The sequence below is a fragment of the Tigriopus californicus genome, chromosome 5 (genome assembly GCF_007210705.1).
Source record: "Tigriopus californicus strain San Diego chromosome 5, Tcal_SD_v2.1, whole genome shotgun sequence".
Lineage (NCBI taxonomy): Eukaryota > Metazoa > Arthropoda > Copepoda > Harpacticoida > Harpacticidae > Tigriopus > Tigriopus californicus.
Window position 1 is genome coordinate 15,626,429 of NC_081444.1, and position 20,386 is coordinate 15,646,814.

At 44.4% G+C, this 20,386-nt stretch overlaps 3 protein-coding genes across 4 annotated transcripts; 1 reads left to right on the forward strand and 2 right to left on the reverse strand.

The window, feature by feature from the left end:
* The first annotated feature begins 508 nt into the window (after positions 1-508).
* LOC131880873 (protein amalgam-like) lies at positions 509-12,861 on the forward strand. 2 transcript variants are annotated; one of them, XM_059227590.1, is made up of 10 exons: positions 509-1,137; positions 1,914-2,823; positions 10,116-10,430; positions 10,774-10,968; positions 11,153-11,281; positions 11,365-11,503; positions 11,579-11,739; positions 11,931-12,005; positions 12,187-12,396; positions 12,462-12,861. In XM_059227590.1, the coding sequence occupies exons 2-10, from the start codon at positions 2,520-2,522 to the stop codon at positions 12,557-12,559; spliced, it is 1,626 nt and encodes a 541-aa protein (XP_059083573.1). In that variant the 5' UTR covers positions 509-1,137; positions 1,914-2,519; the 3' UTR covers positions 12,560-12,861. The 2 variants fall into 2 exon arrangements, with proteins under 2 accessions (XP_059083573.1, XP_059083574.1); XM_059227591.1 differs by lacking the exons at positions 509-1,137; positions 1,914-2,823 and adding an exon at positions 6,164-6,677.
* On the reverse strand, positions 12,788-18,475 carry LOC131880870 (titin-like). The gene is made up of 2 exons (XM_059227587.1): positions 14,161-18,475; positions 12,788-14,095 (listed from the first exon to the last, which is right to left on the reverse strand). The coding sequence occupies exons 1-2, from the start codon at positions 18,442-18,444 to the stop codon at positions 12,890-12,892; spliced, it is 5,490 nt and encodes a 1,829-aa protein (XP_059083570.1). The 5' UTR covers positions 18,445-18,475; the 3' UTR covers positions 12,788-12,889.
* Positions 18,476-18,647: 172 nt separating this feature from the next.
* On the reverse strand, positions 18,648-20,298 carry LOC131881319 (uncharacterized). The gene is made up of 2 exons (XM_059228157.1): positions 19,252-20,298; positions 18,648-18,803 (listed from the first exon to the last, which is right to left on the reverse strand). The coding sequence occupies exons 1-2, from the start codon at positions 20,296-20,298 to the stop codon at positions 18,648-18,650; spliced, it is 1,203 nt and encodes a 400-aa protein (XP_059084140.1).
* Positions 20,299-20,386: the final 88 nt, after the last annotated feature.

A 20,386-nucleotide genomic window follows, 5' to 3' on the forward strand; every position in this document is an offset into this window, starting at 1 on the left:
AGGTAAATCAAAGTTTAATTGCGCTGTATAATTGCAATGAACCCAGAATAATGACAGTTAGGCTAGTGTATTTAATGTCAATAAACATGTAGAGATATCGGGTACCTCTATCCAGGCTATGAGGATGCAAGTTGTATGCGTTTACCAAGGCGTTTTATTTTTTGGGCAGTTTGATTTCTATCATACTGCTATGAAAATTACCTAATTCAGATCAATAATTCGTTGTCAATGTTTTATTGGAATAAACATTTATGACGTGATTTTTTTTCATTTAATTGAATATAAGCGGGTATAAACTACAATTACCTTTCCAGATTTTCAAAAACTCACCATTGTAAACAGTTGCAAACTTCGAAACAATATTTTGACCTCTTTAGTATATTGATCACATTTGAGATGCAATTTGGATTGAATTCAATAGCTCTTCACTCAACATAAATCACTGGGATATGAATTTGATGTTACTAGACAGCATATTTTAGCACGACTGAAAAGCAATGCAATGGCTTTTTAATCTTTTAATCTGATTAATAATTTGTCTGCTCGAAAAGTTACAATTGGAAAGAGAAAAGTGTGTCAGGCTCCCAAAGAAGCTACAGGAAGTCAGATTAAAGGGATTAAAACTGACAAAAAGCCGATTTTCGTTTGATCCTTGCGTGCGAGTTCAAGTGTCAAATATCTTCAAGTTTTTTTGCCGTCTTGACCGCAAAAACGCCGTCGAAAAAGACTTACCATTTCCTTGTCTCTTCATGTCATTGTCAAAACAAAAGCTCAAGCCCATCAAACATCAATTAAAGCCGCTACCCAAGAAGTCCAAGGTTTGGTGTCAGTGTGTACAAAATATCCACTATCAAACACAAGACATCTTCGTCATCGATGAGTCCTTCCCTTGACTCGAGCTTCGCCTCTCGTCACTTCGGAGTGGTTGACTCGATGGGTGAATGCCTCGCCAACGACCGGTTGGCCATGCACTTCCGCAAATAAATGGTCCCTTCCCAATTGGGACGGGAAAGTTGCGAGGCCAGTTTCGTTCAATCGTTCCATGTTCCTCGTCCGAGGAAAAAGCCAAGAAAGTGAGCTCGACGACGAGAAGAACAATCAAGGCTTTTGGTGTTGGCCCTTTCCACTATCTCCAGGGTAAGTTGGTACTCCTTGACAATTTGAAATACTTTTTCAAAACGCTGGGACAATTCTGAAGATCGCCAAGTAAGCTCTGGATCGTTCTGGACCTGGCCAGTCATTGACAACAAAAGCGAGCCCCTATCCATCTTTAATGGAAGGGCCGATTGGGCTGTCCCTTTTCAAAGAAGGGATTCAGAGTGCGTGTGGGGATATAAAGTATACCATGATGGAAGCTTCTCGCTTTCACTTTGGCCCTTTATTAATTTTCAATGAAAATTTGCTTGCCGCGACCCAAAGAATGCTTCTCTTTCGAGCGGATTATTGAAAAAGCAATACATCATGATTGTATTATAACGGTGGAAAGTGTCAACATCCCCCTCAATGATGACAAGCCAATAATCAGGAATAATGATACCCCCCTCTCCCCTTGAGAAGCATTTTTTTATGTTTCGAAGGATTAGCCAATTTTTTGCCAGATAGTACGAGACAAATTTCATTTCTGGAGCAAATCAAATCAAGATTAATCTGTCTGCTTTTGAAGCCAACCTTTCAACAATTCCATAGCAAAGGAATTGTGACGAAACATATCATTCTGTATTATCAAAGCCGACAAAAAGGCTCTTAGTTTTTTAAATCCGGGCCTTGATAATGCCTACAAAAATTTTCAATAACTCAAAAAATTGGTATTTCAAATTTTGCACTCCTCACTCGAATTCTTCAACAGAAAATGAATAACCTTTTAAAAGTCCAGCCATTTTAGCTATTGACATGACATGAATGCCCTCTTTTAGTCTTCAGTGATCCATTCGAGGTGGAACAGAACGTGGAAGTGAAACAGAACAGCGAACCGACTCACATTGCCAATCAAGTGGAAGCTTGATTGACCAGCTCTTCTTGATCTGATCTCCCTCATCTTTCTTCGTCTGTTCGGTTCCCATGAAGATACACGAGGGACGAACCACCCAGATTGTGTGTACTTCTGTGTGTGTTCCCAATTAGAGATCCATTGGAAATAGAGAGTTTGAAAAAAGTTTTGGTTTCCCCTCCAACTCCAACTCCTACGTCCATCGATGGGCCAATTCACCCACAAGTGAGTGGACCAACAGTGAAAACGGAACCGTACACGTGGTTCTGCCTAGTAGCCTCACTTCAGTGCTGAGCCACTTTGCCCAGACAAAAAGAGGTCATAGTAGGAATGATGCCAGAAATTTGACTTGTTAAAAAGTTCGGCGCATATTAATACGCTGCATCAGAACCAGAACCAAATCGTGATCTACAGTAGACTGCTGTGTGACAAGCAGCAATTATTTGGGTCCTCCTCATTGTGTCTTTTCCATTGCTTCCTTTCTCTTCCTCCCTCTTGGTTCTCATCCCTACTCCCACTACTTTGAGCAAATATGAGGACAAGAAAATCCAGTGAACTGCTCCCCCTGACGACAATTGCAACCCTTAGAAAATCAAGCACCCATTCCAGTCGTTCTGCAAACAAAAAGAGCTCCGAAAGATCATCCAAGAATCATCTCATTCTCCAGCGTCAACACCTACAGTCTAATCGGTTCCCGCAGCATTTTGGGACGGACAAGATGGAGATCCGACCGAGAATTCAAATATCCACGGCCCATATGGCCACCGTGCTCATGGTTTTCATGATCCTCCTCCATGATGTGGCCGAGGCTGGAAGGCAATCAAAAAACATGAAAGGTAAGTGAAAAGCAGAACCGCTCATCAACACCATATAGTATACGTTTCAAAAGTCATGACAGATCGGAGCCAAAGTTCTTCGTTCCACCATCAAAAACTTCTTTGGTAGACGGGTGCATGTTCATACGGACAAGTGCGAAGGAAAGAGCGCCGTTTCAAAAAAGTCTTTTCCGTCCCTTGAAAATCGTTCGTGGCGTTCAACTTCAGATATTATCCTTGACGCAAGTGGTCGATTCCAGTACTTGAGTAAACCAAATTCCGCCGGCCCAACCACATCTTTACAGTCGGTATTCACCGTTTAAGATCTTTTTATGACAACTTGACGAGAGGGATGAGAGTCTGAGTTAATAACTAGCTTGTCAGAGAGTACCATTCCAACAATGAATGAACCAGTCAGTCAGTCAGTCAGTCAGTCAAGTCGGTTCATTGCACTGGCTAGTCAAAGTTCTGCGTAACGACTATCGAGGGAATCAGCCATCATGCAAAAGTTATGCAGCCGTTCAATGACTGGACAAAATCCCTGAACCGCCAGAATTCCCTGCCGCCATTTTCGCGTTTTCACGGCCGAGCGTCTCCCCGAGTCAGTTCCACCTGCCTATCTCTTGGCCAAGATCTCATGAGGCCAATCGGTTGCCAACTTGAAGCGTTTTAGCCGAAAGTGGTCACGCTTGAAAACAACGCGCCCGCATTTCCTTTTCCTCACATTTGGTTACTCACTCGTTGAAAAGCCAACTCCTTTTTCCTCCTCCTTTTTCAATCCAATTTGATTTCATCAAGTCAAACCAATTCAATCAATACTCATCCAGAAGAGGCAACTTCAAGGGGACGAAATCCAATGATCTCAATATTTCATCTCCGTTTGAAGCGACCCTAACCCCAGTTGAGGACCTTTTTTTCGAGTATTGAAGACGGACAAAATCTGTTCCATGAGAAGGGGGAGATCAAGAGGAGTGAGAGAAGTCATGGGACACTGGTTCCACTTGAAATGGCCTCGAGGCCAGTCAAATACTACTCAACGATAGTGCTCCCATGAATCCACTCGGAAGGGAGAGGACCTTGCATGACTTCATTTGGAATAGATGGAGGCGGTGAACTTTAATTTTTAAAACTTTCTCCCCTTCTTTCTTTCTCTCTTTTTCCTTTGCTCCCAGCGCCACGGCCACGGCCTCGCAATCTTTATTTTTCAAAACATGGTGTTTATGTCTTTGGCGTGAATTACAAAGATAGATCAGGCGTTGGCGGTCCAAATTGGCCAAAGTGAACCAAACGAATGTGGAGCGTTGCATTCAAACGGGCTCTAGAAAAGGCTGCATCTCATGATCTGGGCCTTGTGTATGTGTGGGGTGTGGTGAGGGGGTGGGTGGGGCGTAATTTCTGATTGCCACCTCCACCAATGCTAGTGTCTCTTAAACCGGTGGGTCACTTCCCAAATGAAGTGGAGCCTATCTGGGATCAGATCTAATGGTCCTTGAAGACTTGATGAGTGATGGTGACCAGAATAATGGCCTTTGCCAGTGGGACAAAATGTCGGTCCTTTACGCTCTTTTGAACCCGTATCGTCAAGAATTTTGACGAATGGGACGTTCCGTGAATTCAGGATGAGCTGCACCCCTTTCTATTGTTCTCTCTCTCTCCCTCTTTCCTCTTTCCTCTCTGTTCTCTTTTCCAAGGGTACAATGAGAAAATACGGTAGATTTTGTAAGTAAATGCCGGACCAAGTCTGGCTGGGTCCCTCTTTAATTGGTTCTCATATGGCTTCTCAAGAACCCCTTTTCACAATTGAGTTGTACTAGAGATGTATTTCACACTTTCCGACTTTTTTTTCATGCTACACGCACTGAAATCTGAGAAAACATCTCAAGACCCCGCCACAACAGAGACAAAAGGGGCTTTATAGTCTGACAAGCAAGAAGTCACATTCTGCCGTATACCCCAGGCTCCTAGTACATGGTATACATGGTGTATGGGTAGTCTGTTGCTCCCCCGGCCTTGCTTGTAAAAGTATTAGGATCCCCATCTTCATCCTGGTCGTGGTCGTGGTAAGAAAACCAGGGATGGATACCGCCGGCGGTTGCCCACTTTCCAACCACAACAATAGCAGCATATCTAGTTGCTCTAGTCGTCAGGCTTTTATGGGTGTGAAGGAAACTTTGTCATGGGATTTATTTTTCTTGAATTTTAAACATGGCGTGTCTGTGCATGCCGAGTAGGCTAACCACCACTATAAATCTTCTGTTTCCTTTCAACATTCCTCGTACAGTCCGAACATAGAAATTGAGGTCTGACAACCATTTTGAAATGATGAACAAGTGACCAATGAGTGAGTGTAGCTGTTGTATGAGAACCCTTTCAACATTGCTATTCCACGATTGGGCAACTTGATAGTCGTCGCATGAGATGTCATCCGATCAGATGTTCCTAAAATAGCCAACAACCAGCCATGTAGGGGAACAATCCACGATCTGACTCGCACTTCGTTCACCCAAGTTCCAATGGTCATGGAAATTATGGATATTATTAATAACACTCGGTATGCCAAGCAAGTCCCGCATCTCATTACGCAGAAGAAGCTCTCATTGCTACTGCTAAGCTCATTGGCTATTCGCAGTGGACCACGCTGATGAAATGCCGTTCCATCTGTCTTCTTCACGGCTCATCCAAAAGTCTCAATTATGGATATGATCTTCATCATCTAACCCTCTCATTCCGTTCATGTTTCAATCATTAGGTGATCCTCTAATTTGTCACGTTAGGACATAATGATGCCAAGAATGGACGCAACGCCGGTTCATATCCGGTCAGGCTTCCCTTTGAAAGACGGGCACCACGTGTTCCCAATCCTTGTTGGTTGCAGTTTCACTCCTACTCTTCGTAATCCTTCGTTCCAATTGATTTCAATTGGAACATGAATGTCGCCCTGCCAACATAACAACCATGATGTGTGAACATTTTTTACGATGCTCTCAGGATCAACAGACGGGGGACAAGGAAGGTAAACGGGAATGCACAAGGCACACACGACGTATACGTACAGAACTTGTAGTGCCTTCAATCGACTCTACACTTAGAGTTCTGAACTTGAGAAGAAACAGTTTGTCCGATCGATTTGGAGGTGGCCGGGTTGGTTGTTGTTTGACAGTGTGAAGGCCTCTCTCATCTCCAATAACAATGGCTTGTTGACTAAACTCGCTTGGATGCTTCAGCTTCTCGTTCACGCCAAAGAAACTGAGGACCGTCTTCACTCAAAGGGTATTCTCACTGAGTGAAATCTCTGGGTTCCACTTCCGGCACCTCGATCCCCAGACTCAACATTAATCAACATTACTGACGAAATAACGGGGCACCTTGGCATGTTAACAATGATGATAGTGATGATAATAATAATAATGATTTTAGCAAATATTTTTGAATTTCGTGTTTTTCCCCAGTGCCGAGTTGAGTTGAAGAGCAATGATCCAAGGTGTTTATGACAGACGGGATTTATTTGAGTAGCAGGCACAAGAGGAGCACCGAACTCTATCCAGCGACTCCGTGTATAGTGAGTAGTTACTGTATGTCGTTATACAGCTCGAGCAGGATGACCATAGTGATAATATGTTGATCCTTCCATGGAACCTCGTCCAAAGAACCGAGTATCATCTGACCAGGGTCGTAATGAAAAATCGGAAGTGATAAAAGGGAATTTTGATGTGCAAAATCTCTATTCAGGACATCGTACGCAACAAAGAGGGGGCCGTGGATAGATGGATGGATGGATGGATGGATAGTTGATGCTTTGCTTGAGTTGGCTCTGATTTGGCCCACCCAGACGACCATCTTGGGTCGGGAGGCCGCTAAGCCCCGGGGATTTAGACGTAAGCCATTTTCTGATACAAAGTCATTCCTCATTTCGCCAGAGAAGACCGTTCGAGCCACGACCCAAATACTACAAGAATCTTTGGCCAGCATGACCAACAGCCATCACTCTTAAGCGAGTGTCTATCTTTCTGGCTGGAACTGTTTGGTCTATCCAATAATTATGATCGCTGTTTAAGCCAACACAAAAAAAGTTCATAACGGGAAATTTGTCCAAGAATTCTAATCGAACGTCACGTTCCAAAAGGCACCTGAGGAGAGTCGAGGTGTTCCCTTTGCTAGCTAACACTAACATTAGCCAAGCGCATAGCATTCGAGACCCTTATCTGCAATGAAAGATTTCGCATTAAACTTTCCCCTCCAACCGAACCAGCGCCACTGCTTTAAATAGGCATGATAATGAGGCAAAATGTCAAACCGATGAATGAATATCAAATATTGTCATGATTGGATTGAAAGTTGAAAATTCAAAATTGGTTGCATTCGAGCGATTGACTTTGCATTATTGAGGACAAGACTCAAGTAAATCACGATTTTTTTTCTTCACCTCAGTGAATAATAGAGCGCCAAAGGTAAGACTCTCTCTCTCTCTCGCTTTCTCTTATTCTGTCGCCTTTGGTTGGGGACACAATTCGAAGATTGGCTCCCGAGGCCGCAGTTTCAGTGAGAGGCCTGGGCTAAATTCCTTTGCGCTTGACTGACATCTCATGTTGAGCTACTTTCCTTCAAATATCCCGCTCCAGGTTTAATCGGAATGTTCCTTTTTTTCGCTTGACATTTTCCCCCTCTTCTCCTTTTCCCGGTCCTTCTCCTTCCTTGTTCCCACCACTTCCCTCTTCTCCTGTTTTCATATGGAAGTGAAATCTATCTTTAAAGTCAAGTACAACTCAATCTAGGGACTGTAGCGAGTGCTTGCTTAGCTATTGTTGCCGCCCGGTTAAGCTCGTTTCTCTCATTCCACATGGTGCTCATGTCGACGACAAGCAAATTGCGCCACAAAACAATTAGCCCCGTGATAAATTGGCCCACTAATCTGAAGCTACGAGGTCTTAAGAGGTCTCCTAACTTGCGCCCCTCCCAAGCATGCATGGTTTGAGTTAGCTTTGGGACTCATCCTTTAGTGTTGTTCCATGGTGAAACAACCCAACCCTCATGAATACAATCCTGTCAACGACTGAACAGATATGAGCACAACTAGGGAAACGTTAGAAAGAGCTCAGCACCTGGATGGGTCTTTTGAAGCATGCAATAAACGCCACGCCATGGTACCTCCTCGTTGGCTGTGACTAATCAAGGTTCAATCCTGGAGGGCGAGTTTTTCGATTTGTTCCACGACTTGCGCACCTGATTATATCCTGAAGTATGGTTATTCCAACAGCAGAGGACGGAACGGAAAAGCCTGAGCCGGGGAAATGAAAAGGTTGCTGAAAAATGCAAAAATTCTCTTTGAATTGGGTGCGAGTGAAGTGGGAGAACGAGGAATTGGGGCTGGAGGCAACCAACGGAGGACCTCCAAGTTGGACTGGGGAAATGTAGAGTAGCACAAAGACAGAGTAGGTGGATCCTTGGTTTCTATGGCACGTAGCTCTCTTTTCCGCCTGCATAACGTAGTACAGGGTGGTACTTGGAATACCCACGTGTTTTCTTTTTCTTGTGTCCTGTTTGGGGAAGCTGTCATTCTCACATGTTGATTGGCTCAATGAGACGTTTGAATTGTGAGCAGGATTCTCAATTTCTAAATACTAGGACTTGTACCACTTTGATATAAATTTCAATGCCCTCATAAGCCTGGTTTCGTTCCAATTTGAAGAGACTTGTTCATTTGGAAAGATTAGCTGGAATGATAAAGGCGTAACATTGTAATTGAACTTTCAGACTGTTTTAACTTTCAACCGTGCGCTAGTTATGGCACTGTTGAGATCTTCTAGGACACCCTGTGAATACATGTGGCAACGAGTGAGTGAGTGAGCGGACCCTGTGCATCTTAAATTTCAGTTAAAATGCTAGGCAGGAATTTAAATCTCCAACTGTTTCCCCTCCCTTGTCCGCAGCTTGACCTGATTTCGTTCCACTTCATGTTGCTTTTCCAAAAGATAATGCCAAGAGATGTCTTTGGATGCATTGGTGATCCAATGGAGGTATATCTCAAGTGGGACCAGGTTTTGGACAATCAAGGATTCTGATGGGGACAAGAAGCTGGAAGTCCAGAAGGAGGACAACCAGATAGTGGAGGAGCTCATTAAGTTGTTTTCAAAGATCTCAGGATTCTTCTCTCCTTCCTTCTCATTCCTCGGTGCATCCATGCTCGGATGGGAACACTGGCAAAAATCTGATCCTTGCCCTCCGAGGAACTCAATCGGGTCCTCAAAATGTTTGATAAGAGCCACAGAGAAAAAAGCTTGCACTGGCTAGCTTGAAGCCCAATTCAAAACAATATCAAGAAGCCATGATTCACATCTGCGTCCAACGTGGTTCCAACTCAAGCTCGAAGAAGGTGGATCATATATTTTTAGTGCTCCGTTGTTGGATCATGGAATCAGGTCTTGAAACAACCTGGAAGAGTGGATTACAAACAAATGATGTAACTTTTCCCTTTTTCCACCGTCCAACTTTTGATTGTTTGGAACATGATAAGACAACGTGGCGTGGTCGTTCCACCAGGTTGATCCATCTCCTTTGAAGAGGGTGGAAATCTCTTTTCTAACGTTTCAACTGGGAGACCCGTTTTCTTCCCTTGTCAAGTGCATTTTCATGGCTGTTTCATGTCTCATTTGGTTCTCCACTGTTCCACATGGTTCCAAGCACTGCCACTTGCACTTGACTTTCAGAAATATGTTTGCTTCAACTTCGGGGTACTCTGGTCGTTCATTTGAACTCGGTATTAGTATTGCCATGAACAAGTTCAAGTAAACATCATCCATATTTGATTCGGCTCTCAAAATCAAAGAGGTGAGATGGAGCCTCTCGAGAGAGCCAGGAAAGGGATCTGCATCCACGCTTTTAGCCAAAGTGGCCACCATACCAGATGATCCGATTGAGACGACTCATATCTAGTTAGCTCCGTCCGCTCGCTCTGATATTTGTTGGTCTGTCTGATGGCCTCTACCAAAAAGGGAGCATGATTGAAGGCCATTTTGGGCTGCTTCGACAAGGAGGAGCCACAATAAAAGCAACATTTTACAAGGGTCTCCTTACCACTTGACAAAGAGGTGGAAGGAGCTGGTTAATTTCCGTACTCCCTATCAAAGAAGACATAAAAAATTCGCCCTTCTCTTAGTTTGGTCTGACAAATGGGAAATTTGCGTGATGGAAGGGAGTGGGTAGTGAGAATCGGTGCTTTTTTTAGCAATTGTGATTTCAATTAGGCTTAGATAAAAGGAGAAGCCAAAACCGTGAAAATGAAGACACCTTTGAAATGATTCTGTCGCCTTTTTCAGGACCTCCGCTCTCGCCCAAATTTGGCCAGGATAACCTCGATAATCATACCGTCAGGGTGGGCCATGAAGTTCAGTTCTCGTGCACAGTCGAGAATCTGGGCAATTACAAAGTGGCCTGGCTCCACTCGGAGAAGGGTACCTTTGCCGTGTATCCAATAGTGGTGACACAAAACGATCGGATGAGTGTGTCCTTCGACAACCGCGCTACCTACAATCTCAAGTTGCAAAACATTCAGGAGTCGGATGCTGGGAAATACATCTGTCAGATCAATACCGGTCCCGTCATCTCAATCAGTGGCACTTTAAGTGTCGTGGGTGAGTGTCGCCGAGCCAGTGTGGCCATTTTTTTTTACTTCAGACATTGACCAGCGTGTCTGGGAAGTGGTTATAAACGTAGCTTTGGTATGAAGCTCCCATCCGAATTTTGATGGATGGCAGGTCTCCATTCAGTGACAGGCTGAGCCGAAACACCAGTCAAAACTCGGGTTCCCCAGATCTTGGGAAGTCGTGGCGAGGAACTTTTAGTTTCTTTCCGAACTTCTCGCAGCATTTCAAACTAGTCGTTCCAAGCTTAAAGCATACTCCTATTACCAACCGTTCATGAACCCACTCTCTCAGTGTTTTCAAAGTGATGACGAGTTTCCTTTTGGGCTTCCAGTTCCCCCGGATATAATCGATGAGGACAGTAGTTCCGACACTTTGGCCACCGAAGGGATGAGAGTCCTACTAAACTGTCGCGCCACAGGTAATCCCATCCCGACCATTTCCTGGGTCCGCGAGGATGGCTCCAAAATCCGTGTCTGCAAGTCTGACAAGAGCGTTTCTGAGGGAAGGTCCTCCGAATGCGAAGAGGGTGAGTAACAATGTAAGAGGGGTGGAAATCGTGGACATAGGCTTTGTGGACCTCGTGGAGACACGAACCTGTCAATCTTGATTAGGGGAACCTATCCACGACCTGAATCTTAAAAACCATCATCCGTGTTAGAGAGCTAGTTCGATCATTAAATGTGACTTTGTTCCCCCAATACTATATTTAGTTGCCGTTCATCATGGAAGCGACCTTGAATTAAGACAAGTGAGCAGATTCGACTCTGGGGAGTATCAATGTCTGGCCAATAACGGTATTCCTCCGACGGTGAGCAAACGAGTTCGACTTTACGTGGATTGTAAGTGTACTCCAAATTACTTCTCGTAGGAGAACTTTTTTATGCACCACCTATTGAGTTACTATTTCATTTTTTTTTTCAAGTCTCTCCTACTCTATGGATTAGTCATCAAAGGGTTGGTGCCCAGGTTGGATCGACAGCTGTCTTGGAATGTCTCACTGCGGCCTATCCTCCCTCATTAAACTTTTGGAGCAAAGATGGCAGTGACGTCATAACAGAGAAGTCAGTCTTGACAGTCTAGCGCTTACTACCGTCAAGCATTTTTTTTTCACATCACTTTTTACGTTCCAATTTCAGACCTGGCAAATACGGGCTTATTCAAAGCTCGGGAAAGCCCCGACTCTACAATATTCAAATGAAAATTCGGATTCAGAACATCACCGCCGAAGATTTTGGTACTTACAGTTGCTCGGCACGGAATCCTCAAGGAGTTACAGATGGAGAAATTAAACTCTACGGTAAACTAAAAAAAAGACGAACTTAAAAGACATACCACGACCCTTTTCGTCTTAAACAATTTGCCAAAAAGTTGTCGTAAGTTGCAAGGAAAGAAAAACCTCCAAAACTATAGCACTTGAAATTCGTAACTGCACTCGTATTTTGAATGCCAACATCAACTAAATGATTAGCACTTGTCTCCCCCCACTAGAAATCCCTAGGCCCGACACAACCACACAAAGCACAACCACTTTCGACTACAGGAACAATTGGCAAATCGCACCAGGTAAAATGTCACTGTCTATTTGCGCACATTTGTAATCACTAATCACTAATCAGTAAAATCTAATCACACGTTCCCTACACAAGGGTTGTCTCTTCAAAAGCGGTACATTGAGTTAGCGAGGTTGAGTGATTAAAAAGCCATGTAACATCCGTGAATTAAATGCGGGTCTTGAATGTTCCAGAAATTCTAGAGGACATGGAGCAAGATACCACAGCCGTAATTCTGTTGGAGGAGTTTGATGATAGTCCATTTGAAAAGAATCGTCACAAGAAGCACCGGAAAACTCGCAAGCGTCATCGCAATAAACAGGAGTTTATGGAGGAGTATGACGGGAACCACGAAAATGGGATCCAACGGAAATATGAGGCTGATCAGGGCTTCCACCATAGTGGTAATAAATGGGCCCATTGTGTCAACCAACGTTTTTGAAGAGTCCTGATACCGATTTCATTTCAGTAATGAACGCTGCCAACCAAATCATGCATCAACTGGGGGTGATGACCACGGGACTGACCATTTTGCGACATATCTGTCACCTCAGGGCTCAAGTTTAGACAAACAATAAAGTACTTTTTCTTAGTATGGAAGCTCAGACGAATACCGCTTCTAGCAGCAATGTCAGACTGTCTGTTTATAGCTCAACACAAGCACCAGCACATCATTGTACCATGTACTTGTGTCCTCAATATTATGATGAAGCTTGTGCTCTTTTTCTGATTTGTACTTCCCAGGGTCCTTCCATTCTGGTTTACACAAGGCCGATTGTTAAGTTATTACGAAACGATCCGACTAAATTTATTGTTACGGTATTCAATACATGAATTCATAGAAATACATCCACACTTTGATGATGAACATATAATATTGGTTCGATTTAAAGTCGCCTAATTTAGGCTACGAATGGGTGTCCAATCAGAGGACGACGATACGTCTGTTTGGCTTTCAGTGAAAGCATGGCTAGTTGTTGGATTCCACGTGGTTACATCAAGATCCATGTTGTCATCACTCAACCGAAATTCATTGTCTGTCTCTAATTTGGGGGTTCTTATGACTGAGTGTTCCCGAATTTCAGACCCAGCTACGTCCAGGTCAAAAGGTTTCTCTTTTAGATAAGCCTTTGTTTTGGCTACCAAAGCGGCAATCTCGGAGGCCGTTTTCTCACCTGTTCGGAGAAAAGGGTTGGCGGTAGTTTCAACCGAAACAGGGAGAGGATTCACAATTTTCGAGTCTATGCTTGTCTCAGAGAGTTCTTTTGCAGGATAATTCCGGTGGGTCTCCGGAGAACTCTCGAGATTGTCACAAATGTTCATAAATTCACAAAGGCTTGACGCCACACTTGCCTTTCGAGATTCCGAAAGAGCTGATTCTTCTTCAGCTTCATTGGATCTACGGGAAGCGACTATGGGTTGGCCAATGCGGCCGCTGCGTGGAAGAAATTTATTATTTGGCAGTCTTGATGGAGGATTTGCTTTTCTAGAAAGTAACTCTTTCATTTCGTTATCGTCAAAGTGCTCCAAATCTTTGGACAATTGCTCAAGAGTTGCCAGACTGTTGGCAAGCTTTGAGAGTTCGTCTGAAGTCATGTCATCAATGTCGTTTTGGTTCAGGTCAGAAAGCTTATTTACAAAAGAACCTTGTTTCCCCTTGAAGAGATCATCAGAAGGGGCCTTGAGTGAGTTGATGAGAGGAGTTTTTGTTGGTCTGTTTCGTATCCGGAGTTTGGAGGTGTCCAAGGATTGCCCGTTGTCACTCCTGTCGATTCCATTCATAACATTCATCATTCCAATGCTATTGAGGAGTTGAGCTCCAAATCCTCCAAGAAGACTGCTATCACTTTCCAATCCGGAGAGAAGGTTACTATCCACACCAGCCACAGAGAACGGGTCTATTGGCGGAGGGACGCTCAACGTGGCTCTGTTTTTCTTATTCTCTAGCAATATTAGATCCAAATTGAGGTCATAGAACTCGGCGGAGTCCTCGCACTTGACATTGTACCACCAATCACAGACGCGGTGCTTTTGATTGAAAATGGTTCCCCTTGGACACAGGAAACTGGATTGCCGCTTTCCGGATTCGCACACATGGAAAGCCTGGAATGAAACATGTCAGGGATTAAGGCGTGTTCTTCTTAGATGTTTTTTATCGTAATTCTTACCTGACAGGAAGTAAAGGTATCGGCATAGAATCCTTCTAAAATGAAATTCTCACATGAGAAGGCAGTTGGGGGAATGGATTTGAAATCAGGATAGTCCTTCCCGGGGACTCCAGGGATAAAATTGGCTTGAGCTGCATTGGGATTAGGCCGATTAACGCTAATTCCCAATTTTTTGAGCAGATCAGGGCTCAGCTCTCTTAAAAGGGGCAAGAACTTGTCAGGCTGGGGCGGAGCCAATGTGGGCATTGGGGGCAGTTTTGGTTCGTTTGACTCTTCAAGACCACTTCCATTTGTGAGCTTTGCGAGTCCAAGGAACGGTTCTGGAGGTTCTGATGGCTCTGATATGGTCTCTGCGTCAATTTCAGTGGGCGCAGGAGGCTCCAAAATCTCCTCTGGAATCTCCTCTGGAACATCCTCTGGCCTTAAAAAGTTTTTTGGGATGTCGTGCATGGTTTTGGGTGGAATGTAGTGATCACTTGATGAGCTTGGGGGAAGAGTTTGGCTGTTAAGAACTTGTTGAGCGGATATTTCATCTGGAGATGGAGGCTCAGGAATATTATCAGCGTCCACATCATCCACTTCCGGTAATACATCTCTTGGTGGCGGTGGAATGTAATCAGGCTTGGCACCCTCAACACGTGGAGGTAGATAGTCATCAGATGCTGATGGTGGTTTAGGAGGTGGAGGGATATACCCATTACTTTCACTTGGAACTTCACTGGGTGGGGGAATGTAATTGTCCGGGGTCGGTGGCGGAACGTAATCGTCCGGTGGCAGGTACGATCCCTTCGGCGGAGAAAGCGTTTCATCAGGAGAGTTTTCTACGTGATGCGAGTGATAGTTAGGTAATTTGGGAGGCCCATCATTCGGGCGCCCATTTCCGGTATGTGGCAAGAGGCGTGGATGGACAATACTGCTATCAATTGGTGGCAAGTATTGCGACCCAGGTGGATGATAAAGGTTATCTTTGTTTTCATAACCGAAGAGATATGACCCATCTTCAGGTCCTGATGGGAAAGGTGAAGGTGGGAGATATGGAGGATATGGGAGATTCTTAGGAACGGTAGGCAAATATTGTGGGTTATAATTCCTCAAATGATCTTTGGTGGATATATACTTTCTTGGGGGATGGTCCTTGGTGTTATGATACTGAGGCTTGGGTAAATTAAATCCATAGCCATAGCCGTCGTCGTAAGTCTCATGATCTGGGTAGTAAGACGGCTTAGACTCATGATGATTGAATTCTTCTCCAGGGCCTGAGTATTCAACTGCTGGCGAACCTGGTCTATATTCCGGTACCTTAGGGGCGTAATTTTTATCCTCCATTTCTGGAGAGTGGAAATGGCTTCCACCCAGCCCTTGAATTCCTTTTCCAATTGTAAATTCATCCTTGTTGGGTATGTTGATTTGAATATTGATTGAATGTGGTGGAAGTGCATTTTGGTGGTGATTGTTTGGACCCACAGTAACTGCCGTACTGCCAGGAACATCCAATTTGTAAGATTTGCCGTTGATCAATATATTTGGCTCAATTGAAATCGATTGGGCTTCGGGAGCACCTGTTGGATATGAAGGGGGGACGTGATAGGGTGTTGTTCCAGGAGAAGATGGTTGATATTGCTCTGAGACTGATATGCTATGCGGAGTCACTGTGACATGGTTCACCTCTTTAGGAGGCAAATAATCATGAGAAGGTGGCTTCAAATCAGAGTAGTTAGCTTGTGCTTTTCCAACGTGTTCTACTTCTTTTGGTGGTAGGTAATCGCTTGATGGCGGCTTCAAATGAGCATTGTTTGATGCATGATCATCATGATGATCAGGTTCATAGTTATTGGGTGGTAGGTAACCATGAGATGGAGGAGACAAGAGCGCATCAAGTTTGGAGCCTTCCTTTCTAGGAGGAAGATAACCACTGGATGGAGGCTTCAGATGCTGGTCATACTTTGGAGGTGTGTCTGTATCTGGTGACGAGTAATCCTTGCCTTGCGGTGGGAGATACTTATGAGATGTGGGTTTATAGTGCGTACCTATCTCTGGATCTGCTCCTTTTGGAGGGAGGTATTCGCCAGAGGGTGGTTTCAAATGCTGATGTTCTGACTTTTCCTTCTTTGGTGGCAAATAATCATGGGTGGGGGTCTCATAATGATCATTGATTTGATGGTTTTGAGCTTCAGATTTAGGTGGCAGATGATCTTGGGAGGGAGGTTGGTAGTGATTTCCGATTTCTGGTCCGTTTATTTTAGGAGGAAGATACTCTCCAGAGGGTGGTTTGAAATGTTGATGGCTTTCATCTTGTGCACTTGACTTCGGTGGAAGATAACCATGTGAGGGCACCTGATAGTGGGTTCCAATATCTGGCACCTTTCCCTTGGGCGGTAGATATTCGCCGGAGGGCGGTTCCAAATGCTGACGTGCATCATCTTTCTCTTTGTTGCCGGGAGGAAGATAACCTTGGGAGGGTGGTTGATAATGAGTATCTATTTCGTAATTGTTCCCTTTTGGAGGAAGGTACTCCCCTGAAGGAGGTTCTAGATGCTGATGGCTGTCATCTTCCAGATTTTTCTGTGGTGGAAGGTAGCCATGAGAGGGTGGCTGATAGTGAGTGCCAATATCCGGCACCTTTCCTTTAGGTGGAAGATATTCTCCTGACGGCGGTCTTAGATGCTGATGGGTATCATCTTTTCTGCCACTGTCCGGGGGAAGATAACCATGAGAAGGGGGTTCATAATGGATTCCAACATTTGGAACATTTCCTTTTGGCGGAAGATACTCTCCAGAGGGTGGCTTTAAATGTAGGTGATCATTATTTTCTTTGCTGTCTTGTGGGGGAAGATAATCGTGACTGGGCACTGCATAGTGGTCGTTAATTTGCTTTGTCTCCTTGACTGTGGGTGGCAGGTAATCAACAGATAGAGGCTGGTAATCAGTTTCACTGCCTTTGTATTCACCCTTGGGTGGAAGATACTCCACTGAGGGTGGTTTCAGATGTTGGCCAGTATCATCCAATTTATTGTTGTCTGGAGGGAGATATTCATGATTGGGCATCTCATAATGGTTGTTTACGTTAATGCCATCTTGAGCTTTGGGAGGAAGGTATCCATGAGATGGAGGTTCGTAGTGAGATCCTAGGACCTTTTTTTCTTTCTTGGGGGGAAGGTACTTCTTGTTAGGGGGTTTCAGGTTTTCATGGGATTCTTCTGGCTGTGATTCCGCTTTGGGAGGCAGATAGTCTTTACTTGGAGCTTCAAAATGGCTTTGAAGGTGATGCTCTTCTTCAGTTTTCTCTGGTGGAAGGTAGCCATGAGAGGGTGGTTTGTAGTGAGTACCAAGTTTGGAGTCCTTTGCTTTAGGAGGTAAATAATCGTTTGATGGCGGTTTTAGATGCTCATGTTTGCCCGCAGCCTTGTCAGCCTGAGGGGGAATGTAACCGTGAGTTGGTGGCTTCAAATGATTACCAGGATTATCAAACTCCTTGGGATCTTCAGTTGATATTGATTTGACCTCATAGGGATGAGCAGGTTTTCCAGGGGGCAAATAATCACTCTTAGGTGGCGAGTAACGATTTGGCAAGTCATCCTCGTTCTCAAGGTCTTCCTCTGTGGGTGGCAAATAGTCTTTGGAAGGAGGCTTGTAATGTTCCATGGAGCTTTCCTCTTGCTCGGCCATTTTAGGGGGCAAATATGATTGCGAAGGCTTCAGTTTTGGATCCTCACTTTTGCTGATATGGTTTGCCCCTTGTCGTTTGATATCATGTGTGGGTTCTTTGACCTCCAATTTGCTGGAATAACGACCTGCTGCTGGCGGCAAGTATTCTTTAGAGGGTGGCTGAAAATCTTGAAATTCGACTCTTGTAGAGTACTCTTTGGAAGGATATGTCGGTCCTGGCCTGGGTTTTTTGTAATCATGGCTTGGTGGAAGATAGTGAAGAGATGCATGTAGAGCCTTTGGAGTCTTACCATGAGTTGGGGGAAGATACCCATGAATTGGTGGCGAAAAATACATCATGTGATTTTCTTCTCCTAAATCAGGGTGAACCTTAGGTGGCAAATAAGACTTGGATGGCAATTCATAGCTTTGACCAAGATTCATATGGTCTTTGGATAGGTGAGTGTGACCACGGGGATCTGGCGGCAAGTATCCCAAAGCTGGAGGCCTATAATGATTTGGGGGGGACAGGATCACAGATTTATCGCCATCATGGTGTTGCAATTGCGTTAAATGATGGGGATGGTAGTCTTCCAGTTCCATATTTTCAAGCTCTTTTAATGAATAGATTTCCTCCATTCCATGAGTCGGAGGAATAGAGGGATGTTCTGGTTTTGATCCGTGATGAGACTTTTTGTCGAAATTAGGTTGGTGCCCTGGTACCTTTTGGTGCTTAGGGTTGGCCTTGTGATTCAGATATTGGTCTAAAAGTTCGCTTACACCCAATTCCCTTGGGTTTGATCCATGCAATACCTCGTACGGAATGTACTGTGACCCAGGGACTAAGTACTTTGAGTTGGGTGGCACATGATAGCTGACATGGTGATGGTGGTGAACATGGAATGAGCTCTCAATTTGATGGTACCCATTGATACAAACATTTGTACAGCCATCATGACAACAAAGCCCACTACCGGGACAATCCACATCTGGGACGCCTGGGCTCCAACATTGATTAACGGCATGTTCACAAGAATCTCTCTTTTTCACTTGAGGACAGAAATTCCTAAGGGAGCTCTTGTTGTGATGTGGGGCGAGGGTTGATGGAATGGCGGCCTTTGTTGTTGTATTTGCAAACGTGGATCCATAGTCTGGTGGAAGGCAAACATGAGCACAGCCATCAAAGCAGCACAAACCTTCATAAGGACAATGTTTGTCTCTTGTTCCATTTTCAGAGCACGTATCCTTTTGATGGCCTTTGCACATCTCCCCCGACTTAGGAGGTACTTTTGGACACGACTCATAGTGAGCAGGTGACAGGAGAGGCCTTTTCTTTGGTGATAAATAACCATGACTAGGAGGCTGCATATGTTCCATGTCATGGCCAACATTTTTATCAGAATAGGATGGTGTTTGCGCATGGATCATATCTGGATGGGGTGTTACATAGCTAGTTGTAGATTTAGGAGGCAAATAAGCTTTTGATGGAGTTTGAAGATGCTTCATTCCATCCTCAGGAGGAAGATATCCCTTGGACGGGGGCTTGTAGTGAGACATGTGATCCTTATCAACCTGGTAATGTTCCCTTGGAGGCTTCATATGTTGCATGTCTTTATGAGGGGGTAAATAGCCTTTGGATGGGGGTTGCATCTGGGCCACATGGTCATGCTGGTCATTGTTCTTATAAGGGGGAAGATATCCCTTGTTTGGAGGTTCATAATGTTCCATATCTTTGTGTGGAGGAAGATATCCTTTGTGTGGGGGTTCATAATGTTCCATATCCTTATGCGGAGGAAGATATCCTTTGTTTGGAGGCTGGTAATGCTCCATATCCTTCTGTGGTGGAAGATATCCTTTGTTTGGAGGCTCGTAATGTTCCATATCCTCATGTGGGGGAAGATATCCTTTGTTTGGAGGTTCATAATGTTCCATATCTTTGTGTGAAGGAAGATATCCTTTGTTTGGAGGCTCGTAATGTTCCATATCCTCATGTGGGGGAAGATATCCTTTGCTCGGGGGTTTGTAATGTTCCATATCCTCATGAGGTGGAAGATATCCTTTGCTCGGGGGTTTGTAATGTTCCATATCCTCATGAGGAGGACGGTAACTCTTGTTTGGAGGCTCGTAATGTTCCATATCCTCATGTGGTGGAAGATATCCTTTGTTTGGAGGTTCATAATGTTCCATGTCCTTGTGTGGAGGAAGATATCCTTTGTTTGGGGGTTTGTAGCGTTCCATATCCTCATGAGGAGGAGGGTAACTCTTGTTTGGGGGCTTGTAATGTTCCATCTCCTCATGTGGAGGAAGATATCCTTTGTTTGGAGGCTTATAATGCTCCATGTCCTTGTGTGGAGGTAGATATCCTTTGTTTGGAGGCTTGTAATGTTCCATGTCCTTGTGTGGAGGTAGATATCCTTTGTTTGGGGGTTTGTAATGTTCCATCTCCTCATGTGGAGGAAGATATCCTTTGTTTGGAGGCTTGTAATGTTCCATGGTCGCTTGTCGTGGAGGAAAGATATTTTGTTGGCGGGCTGGTTATGTTCCAATCTCCTCATTTGGAGGAAGATATCCTTTGTTTGGA

Excerpts from the sequence above, each read along its gene's own strand:
- LOC131881319 (XM_059228157.1), bottom strand. The coding sequence starts at position 20,298 with ATGGAACATTACAAGCCTCCAAACAAAGGATATCTTCCTCCACATGAG. Across the intron at positions 18,804-19,251 it reads CTAAATCTACAACTAGCTAT|GCGTCCCAGATGTGGATTGT; the intron begins GTAACACCCCAT and ends GTTGGAGCCCAG.
- LOC131880873 (XM_059227590.1), top strand. The coding sequence starts at position 2,520 with ATGAGGACAAGAAAATCCAGTGAACTGCTCCCCCTGACGACAATTGCA. Across the intron at positions 11,282-11,364 it reads AGTTCGACTTTACGTGGATT|TCTCTCCTACTCTATGGATT; the intron begins GTAAGTGTACTC and ends TTTTTTTTCAAG. Across the intron at positions 12,397-12,461 it reads TCAGGGCTTCCACCATAGTG|TAATGAACGCTGCCAACCAA; the intron begins GTAATAAATGGG and ends ATTTCATTTCAG.
- LOC131880870 (XM_059227587.1), bottom strand. The coding sequence starts at position 18,444 with ATGGAGGAAATCTATTCATTAAAAGAGCTTGAAAATATGGAACTGGAA. Across the intron at positions 14,096-14,160 it reads ATACCTTTACTTCCTGTCAG|GCTTTCCATGTGTGCGAATC; the intron begins GTAAGAATTACG and ends GTTTCATTCCAG.